Source organism: Marmota marmota, unplaced genomic scaffold (assembly GCF_001458135.2).
Source record: "Marmota marmota marmota unplaced genomic scaffold, marMar, whole genome shotgun sequence".
In the NCBI taxonomy this organism is placed as follows: Eukaryota; Metazoa; Chordata; class Mammalia; order Rodentia; family Sciuridae; genus Marmota; species Marmota marmota.
Window position 1 is genome coordinate 13,768,037 of NW_025999880.1, and position 9,332 is coordinate 13,777,368.

Here is a 9,332-nt window from a genome sequence, read left to right on the forward strand (position 1 = left end):
ATATGGTGTGAGATCACATTCAAACTTTATTCTTTTTGCATGTGTCTGTTCACTGATTTCTAGCACCATTTGTTGAAAATACTGTTCTTTCCCCCATTGAAATGTCTTGGTGTCCATGTTGAAAGTCAGTTGCTCATAAGTGTATGGGTTGGTCTCCTAATTCTGACTATCTGTCTTGGAATGTTTTGAGTTAGGATGGCATAGGAAAGAGCACAGCTCAGTGGGAAGACAAGCAGGTAAGCAACCTGGGTGCTAAAATCCTCATGTCTGTCAGGCCCAATTAAGGGGCGTTTAACATCTTCTGAACCCAGTTTAAGTAGATGTGTGCAGATTTTGGACTGCAAACAACCTTGTTACCATCTAAGGCAAACTCTGCTGATTTTATAAGCCGAAGAGAAAACAGCAAATAGGTTTATTTTAGAAAACAAACTTGGATTCTCAGAAACCACAGGCGAGGGAGGAGCAGTCACTAGCCAGGGCACATTCCAGAAGGCTCAGAAATACGTTTTGTGCAGTATACATGGATACTGTGACAGTAACATTGACTCCCTGTGGCCCCAGAAAGTGCCTCAGAGACAAGGAGTGGCAGTCCCACAGGAGCATGAAGAGATACACCCCGTGTACACTTGTACACACCCTTCTACTCTTGGTGTACACTGGGCTCAACTTCTGGGGACATGAGGTTTCTATGATCCCACACCCAGTCCAGCTCTGAGGGGAATTAACCCTTGCACCTCATTCCCTCCCTGCTGCCCTGGTGACTGTCACAAGACAAAGTACAACCTCATCTCACCCAGTCCCTGTCCCAGCAGTCTTGGTGTCTCTTCTGCTTTGCTGATGGGGATCCCCACTGTAGACACCATCTGTCCTGGAGTCTCTGTCACAGACAGTGTTGGGGAAACAATTGCCCACACAACCATTTGTTTGAGCAGACTCTCAGAAAGGCAGTTCGTTCCATGTGCAAGTGTTCATTTGTACCCTGTGAGCATTTTACCTGAGATCCTGACTACACAGCTCACCTGACCATCTGGTATGACTAAGCCCTGACCAGGGACAACCTTTGTGGGGTATGTCTAGAGGGCTGTGTGGGGCTGGGGGCTGGGGAGTGCAATGGGTATTGAAGAGAGTGTTGTTTTATTTGGTTGTTTAAATCACAGAACAGCATTTTTCCATTCTTACCATTGTCCCAGTAGCCTTAGGCATTCTATCCATCATCTTATACACAGATTTCTTTGTTCTAGGGTATTGTCAGAATTCAGCAAAGCCCAGGTAAACTCTGTGCCAACCAACGGACTAAGCCAAAAGACGGAGATCCCCACGCTACAGGCCTCACTCTCCCTGGCCACACGTACACACCTGGACTTTGATGTGCCTGCAGAATCCCTTGCTGCCCAAGCATCTTCTGGGAGCCCAGATGGTGGTCACAAGCAGGAATCACTTTCCCAGGCATCTGACATCCCAGATGTGCAGCAACCAGATGTTGCCCAAGCTGACTCTATGGGGAGCACTTCAGACCAGCAGCCCTCTAGTGCTACGAAAGAGACAGGCACAGCAGTCAGCCACAGGAGTGCCCAGCAGAAGGCCCTGGAGGATGGTACGGTTGGACTGAAGCTTGTGGTTTCCTCCCCCACCAGCCCGGTGAGTGGTGCAGGATTTGGGGAAGTCCTGGGGAAATGATTCAGAGCAGAAGCAGGGTTTCCCCAGCTAATGACCCTGAGTCTCTGCCTTCTCCCCATTAACCTCCCTCTCCTGCCTGCAGTATTGTTAATAGCATGGAAATGATGAGCTAGTGTTTCTTGGGCTGTGAGGAGTAGAGATGAGCCAGGTGCTGTGCCAATCACTTCCCATGTATGTACCTCTCGTCATCTTCACATCAACTCTGTGAAGAAGGTAATCCCTACCTGGTCACAGTCTCTCCTCTTAACCACTACCACTCACCAGCTTAAGGCCTTAGGCAAGTGACTTTGCATCTCTGAGCCTTAGTTTCCTCCTTAGTATTTATTATTATTAAATTAATATTTTTATAAAATACCAGGCTTTGAAAATACACATTTTTCCTTGACCCAGGTTTTAGAACTACATGGTCCAATGTGGCAGTCCATGTGGCTGTTGGGCACTTGAAATATGACCAGTCCAAACTGAGATATGCAATATAAAATAAACACCGTATTTTGACAACTTAGTGTGAAAAAGATAAAAGAATAAAAACTTTTCAATATTTTTTGTGATGCTAGGGATTGGAGGCAAGCACTCCACCAACTGAGCTATCTCCCCAGCCCTCAATAATTTTTATTTTTATGATTTTTTATTGATTCCATGTTAAAATGAAAAGATTTTGGACATATTGGACTAACTAAGATAGATTAAAATTCACTTGTTTCTTTTTACCTTTTTAAAATTTTTTTTTTAGTGTTAGATGAACCTTTATCTTATTTTAATGTGGAGCTAAGGATCAAACCCAGTGCCTTCCACATGCGAGGCAAGCACTCTACCACTGAGCTATGCCCCTAACTCTCTTTTTGCCTTTTTTTATGTGCCTACTAGAACATTTAACATTATACATGTGGCCCACACTGTTTTTCTAGTAGATAGCATTGGCCAGTCCGATTTGTTAGGAACCTTAGGAGAGACAGCCCTGGGCCTCTCCTTGAGAGCTCTGTGGGCCGAGAGGCTTTAGGACTGCTGGCCCAATGAAGCACCTGTCAAGCTGTGCACTCGAGCTCCTTAGCCTTTTACACTTGTTCCTGTGGCCTTTGACATTTCCCAAAGTTATTGACTTTTATTGAGTGTTTGCAGGAAGGTATGTGCGTGGTATCTGCCCTTTCTATGACTCAAGTCCCAGCTACCTAACAGGGCAGGGTGAGCGAAGGTAGCTGCTCTGGAATGCCTCTGGAGACCTATAGAGGAAGAGGGAGAGAGGCCACAGTGAAAGAGAGAAAATGAACCCCTTTGTAGGTGTGAGTTTCTCTGATGACTCTCTCTGGCCTTTACAGTTGAACTATACCATGGAGGGCAAAAGAGAGTCGTGAGAAACAGAGACAGAAATTAAAAAACCCCAAGTTTATCCCAGCTGCCATCTGGGGCTCAGGTTGGGATGTGGCCTTGCTTTTTCAGCTCTATCCATGCTTATTTCTCCCTGGGTATTAGCTTCTAGATCATATGACTCAGGTTGGGGTCAGGGCCATGAAGCCTAGAGAGGCACTTCTCCCGCTTCCTAACAGCCTTATTTGAAATACAATTCACCTAATCAAAGTATAATTCAGTGGGTTTTAGTGTATTCATAAGATTGTGTATATTCATGATGGAGGGGTTACTGGTAGTTGAACCTGGGGCACTTTACCACTGAGCTAAACCCCAGTCCTTTCTATCTTTTATTTTGAGACAGGGTCTCGCTAAGCTGCTAGGGGGTCTCACTACATATTCACGCATTATTGAATATGACTATATAAATCATATAACTATAAATGTGAGCTAGATTCTCTGTATTTACTATCCTGAAAATGGCTTTGGATGTACTTCTGGAAGATGAATGTTATGGGCCCCTAAAGGTTGTGCAAGGTGACTGCCAAGCCATGCTGAAGGTTATGCTGAGCCGTGCCCTGTGTGCCTGTTCCTGAGTTCCTTATCTTTCTGTGCTTCCATGCTTATTATTTGAGCAAAAATGTTTGGAGGAATGTTGGGGGTCAATGTCAAGTTTTATAGCCCTCAGAGCCATTCAGCTTTTCTTTTAAAAATGTTTAGTTTTTCATTAATTCAACAGAAAGCATCTACTATGAGCCAAGCACCATGGTGGATGCTAGGGATACAGAGATACACCTCCCTCATCTCCAGCCCCATAAGCAGGGCAGAAGAACCAACATGCTGGGCAGCTGGCGTCCACCTGCAAAGGGATCAAGTTGCACTCCTTCCTTAGACCTAGCACAAAAATTAACACTGAGCATAGACCTAAATGTAAGAGCTAAAATTGTAAAGCTTTTAGTAGAAAGCGTAGGAGTAGATCTTCATGACACTGGCTTTGGCGATGGTTTCTTAGTTACAACACCAGGAGCAGAGACAAAAGAAAAAAATAGGTAAATTGGACTTCATCAAAATTAAAAACTTTTGTGCTTCCAGAGGCACCATTAAGAAAGTGAAAAGAGAGCTGGGGTTGTGGCTCAGTGGCAGAGCACTTGTCTAGCACGGGTGAGGCCCTGGGTTCGATCCTCAGCACCACATAAAAAATAAATAGGTTAAAAAAAATAAAGGTTAAATTAAAAAAAGAAAGTGAAAGATTAGAATAAGTTATACTCAATGTATACATGATGTGTCAAAATACACTCTGTTGTCTATTGTCGTGTATACCTAAAAAGAACAAATTAAAGAAAGAAAGAAAGTGAAAAGACAGCCACAGAATGGGAGAGATCACTGGCGAATCATATAACTGGGTCAAGGTCTAGTTCCTAGAATGTTAAAGAACCCTTGCAAAAAAAAAAAAAAAAAATATATATATATATATATATATATATATATTTTTTAGAGCTGCCATGATAGGATGCCATAAACCAGACAGCTTACAATAACAGAAATGTGTTCTTTGATAGCTCTGGAGGCTAGAAGTTTAAAATCCAGATGTCAGCAGGGTTGATTCCTTCTGGAGATTACAGTGAGGAATCTGTGCCATTCCTTTCTCTTCACTTCCAGTGTAGACAGCAAACCTTGGTGTCCCTGAACTTGTAGACTCACCCTCCACCTTCCCCTGCATTCCCTCTCTGTGCTCTGTCTTCACTTGGTGTTCTCCTCTGTGTGTGTCTTGCCTTCTGTTCGTATAAGGACATAACTCGTTTTGGATGAAGGGTCTACCCTACTCTAGTATGACCTCATCTTAACTAATTACATCTACATCTAAATAAAGATCACATTCTGAGGTGCTGGGGTTAAGAGCTCAACAAGTCTTTGCGGGGGGGGGGCACAACTCAGCACTTAACAACAAAGATAAATAACTCAATTAAAAATGGCCAAAGGATTCAAATTGGTTTTTTTTTTCAAAGAAGATATATTAATACCACCCAACACATGAAAAGATGTTCAGTATCATTAGACATTAGGGAGGTGCAGATCAAAACAGCAATGAGAGAAAAAAAAGAAAAAGAAGAAAACTGCAATGAGATAGCCCTTCACACCCATCAGGATGGCTGTAATCAAGAAATAACAAACATTGGAGAGTTTATAGAGAAATTAGTTGCCTCATAAATTCCTGGTGGGAATGTAAAATTGTGTAGCCACTTTGGGAAATGGTTTAACAGGTCCTCAATATGTTAAACTTAGAGTTACATACAACCCCACAAATCCACTCCTAAGTATGTAGCCAAGAAAAGGGAAACCTGAATCCACACAAAAACATGTACATGGATTTTCATAGCAGTATTAATCACAATAGCCAAAAGTGGAAACATCCCAAATACCCATCAACTGATGAATGGATAAATAAAATGTGGTTCATCTATACAATTATTTGGCCATAAAAAAGAATTTGAATTTTCACATATACTTGGTGAAAACATTATGCTAAGAGAAAAAAGTCAGTCACAAAAGATCACACATTATATGATTCCTTTTATATGAAATAGCCAGATTGTGTAAATCTATAAAACCAGAAAATAGATGAGTGGTTTCCCAGAGCCGGAATGGTAATGGGGAAATGAGGGTGCCTGCTAGTAGGTATGGGTTTCTTTTTGGTGTGATGAAAATGTTCTGAACTTAGATTAAGGGGATGGTTGCACAACTCTGGGAATATACCAAAATTATTGAATTATATACCCTTAAAAATGGGTTCATTTTGGGCTGGGGATAGAGCTCAGTTAGTAGAGTGCTTGCCTCGCATGCACAAGGCCCTGGGTTCGATCCCCAGCACCACAAAAAAAGTGGGGGGGGGGCGTCATTTTATGGTATATAATTTTTTAAACCTTAAACATCAGACAATCTCTATCTTTACTTCTTTCTCAACAGAAAAGCAGAAACTGGATCTCTGAAGATGACTTCTACCGGCCTACCCAGGAGCAAGCCCCTGAGAGCACCACAGATGGCTCCGGAGCTGGTTCTCGAGGGACTCCAGAGTCAAGGCCTGCTCTCCACAGGCATTTTTCTCAAGGACCAAGAAAGAGCTGCTCCCTGGGGGCATTAGACAAAGCATGTGTGCCTTCCCCAGGAAGCAGGAAAGCCAGGGCAGCACCAGCTCCAGAGCATAAGAACTTCCGGGTGGTGCACCGCAGGCAGATGGGTAGGTGGCTCGGCAGGGACCGTGCAGTTGTAAAGTCTTGTTTGCCATTATCCAATGGGTGGTGTGTTCCCCTAGAGAAACTTCATATCAGAATGTAATAAGAGGCATACTCATGCTTAGTAATTCAGGAGAGCATTTTAGGAAAAGTACTGTATTCTCTTATAAAATCTTATTGAGATAGTGTTAAAACCTATCTACAGAGAATTAAAATACTGTTTCATATATTGAAACAGAGATACGCTCCCTGAAATTGCACTATAAAATTGAGAATTACAGAGGATTCTTGATTCTCTCTGTGCTCAGAGCACCCTGCACCTCGGAGGCCAAGGTGTTCTAACAGCTCCTTCTAAAAGCCTTATTTTAGATGGTTCATTTAACAGCGCTGGTGGGCTTTATCAGGTCTTGTGTTTGTTTCTGTCCTCCATGTGCTATTTATTGTGAAGGCCCCACCCTATGAAATTCCAGAAAGCACTAAATAACCATAACCTAATTTTTCTATAACCCTCAAAATTAGTTCCTTTTATAACAAACAAAATAATGGGGTCCTGGCATCAGTTTCTCCTCATTTTCTGTTTATAGTGACCTAGCTGAGAATTCTGTCAGGTCCATGGGGCTCTGGGTGAGAAGAGCCCTGATCTCCATGTTGGCTTCTTTTGGGTTTGTCCCACCTGCTTTTGGCTGTGGTCTCTAACCATGTCTGAGAAGGTGTGCTTTTTTCTTTGTCTTTCTTTCTTTTTTTCTTTCTTTCTTTCTTTTTTTTTTCTTTTTCTTTCTTTCTTTCTTTTTTTTTTTTTAGTGGTAGATGGACACAATATTTTTTTTATTTATTTTTATGTGGTACTGAGCATCAAACCCAGTTCCTCACACATACTAGGCAAGCACTCTACCACTGAGCCACAACCCTTACCCCCAGTGGTATGCTTCTTACTTAGGATATCCAAGGGGTCAGGAAACCCTATGCAGTACAAATCTCCAGGCTGGGGGAAAGAGAATTTTGTGGCCTTTGGACCCCTCCATATAATGTAGCAGACTCCAGAGGAGCAAGGGGCATTGAGCAGTGTGGGTCACAGGCCTTCATTCCTTTGTTCATTGAGCAGGTATTCATTGGTGTCTCTAATGTGCCAGGCAGTATTCTAGATGTGTAGGACACAGGGGGAAGCATATGGGACTTGGATTCTGGCAGGGGGATCCAGGAAATAAAAAAACTGTCAAGTAATCATAGAGTGTGGTTAGGTGGTGATTAGAGCCCTAGAAAATAAGGAGTCAGGGAGTGCCAGGCAAGAGGGTAGCCAGAGCACCCTCACAAATAGGGTGACATGTGAGGTCATGGGAAGGGAGAAGGGAAGGAGGCATGAGGTCATCTGTGTGTTTCAAACAGTGAGAAAAATGCAAATCCTGTGCCAAGAACATGCTTAACATGTTCAGGGGACAGTGGTGACCAGAGCAACTGGTGCAGAGTGGGGAGGGGTGGTGAGAGATGAGGTCAGTTACATGGAGGCCTATGGACCATGAAAAGTAGGTAGGCATTTGTTCTGGGGACAGAATGGCAGAGGGACATGTTCTAGCTTATCTTTTAAACTAATCACTCCAGCTCCTATACTGAAGGACAGCAGGGGATGCCAAACCAGTCAGGGGACTGTCGTCATAATCCAAGTAAGAGATGACGGTGGCCTGAGCTGTGAGGTAGTAGAGGTGGTGGAGAAGCAGGGGACTATTAGATATGTATTGAAGCTAAGAGGATTTGCGGAAGGTTTGGATATAAGGTGAAAAAGAAAAATCTGGGATAACTCCATGGTTTTTAGCCTAGGAAACTAGAAGGATGAAGTTCTCCATTTTATGAGATAAGGAACATTAGGGAAGAAGCAGTTTTGCAGCAAGAGAATTAGGAATTCATTTTTGGCATGTCAACTTTAAGACATCTATTAGACATATGTGGAGCAGGTGGATGTATTAAAGTTCATGGGTGAAGTGCAGGCTAGAGGAAAAAAGGGGGCGGGGTCTGTGGGCATAAAGCCCTGAGAGCAGGTAAGCTCAGCTAGGGAGTGGGTGTCCACAGAACAGACAGGGACCCAGGGCTGAGCCCCAGAGTGCTCCAGCCCTGAGAGGTCAGGGAGCTGAGGAGATAAGGGTCAGGTAAGGCCTCCAGGGAGGCCTTAGGTTTGGCCACAAGGAGGGTGTTGTTGGCCTTCCCAAGAGTAGTTTCAGTAAAGTGAGAGGTCAGAAGTCTAACTGGAGCAGGTTCAAGAAGGAATGGGAGCAGCAATAGAGCCAGAGATGCCTGTACTTCTTAAGCAGATTTTCTGTAAAAAGGACTAAGAAACAAGGTAGTAATTAGAGATGTGAGTTGAGGAGAGAGACTTTAAAGATGGGAGAAATTACAGCATTCTGTGTGCCAGAGGGCCTGATCAAGTAGAGAAGGGAGGAAAGAGCGACACAGGAGAAAGGGAATTGCTGGAAAGATGTCCTTGGCCTTGTGTGGGTGTGGGGAGGGATTGGCCTCACTTAGAAGCACAACCTAATGACAGGAGGGAAGGTCCAATGAAGGCCCAGATGCCAGAGTATATATAGTGTATATGAGCACATTCCTCTTCTCAGCAAAGTGCAGGAAATGAGGTCAATGCTTGCCGCAGCCCGGCTGGCTGGGCAAAATAACCGGGGGGTGACGAACAACTTGTGTAGATTGATACAGCAGGAGTAGGAGCCCTTTATTGCAGGACAGGAGCAGTATTTATACATTCCACACAGCTTATCTAATTAGCATAAACTAGATACATCAGTCAACCAATAAGGAATCTCCACACTTAATGGCTCGATGGTGTTACTTCACAAACCACTCCCTCTGGCAAAATGCCAGGCGCCATCCAGACTTGTTTACAGACTCTAACAAATGCTGAGGAGGATTGGCCAAGGTGCTCAAAAATATTCCCATCCAGCTTTCAGAATCCCATCTGACAGTGGCCCATGACCAGCTGTGTTCTGGGGATTTCCACTGTGGCCCATTCTCTAAAGTGCCTCTTTCTGCTTCCAGGGCTGTCCAACCCATTCCAGGGCCTCATGAAGCTGGGCACAGTGGCTC

The 9,332-nt window shown here is 43.8% G+C and overlaps 1 protein-coding gene across 1 annotated transcript in view; it reads left to right on the forward strand.

The window, feature by feature from the left end:
* The window catches only part of Plekhm1 (pleckstrin homology and RUN domain containing M1), a 66,610-nt gene that overhangs the window by 38,760 nt on the left and 18,518 nt on the right, over positions 1-9,332 (forward strand). Inside the window, exons 2-4 of the mRNA XM_015495809.2 lie at positions 1,242-1,638; positions 5,986-6,256; positions 9,285-9,325. Coding sequence (XP_015351295.2) covers positions 1,242-1,638; positions 5,986-6,256; positions 9,285-9,325 — 709 coding nt within the window. The remainder of the gene's footprint in view (positions 1-1,241; positions 1,639-5,985; positions 6,257-9,284; positions 9,326-9,332) is intronic.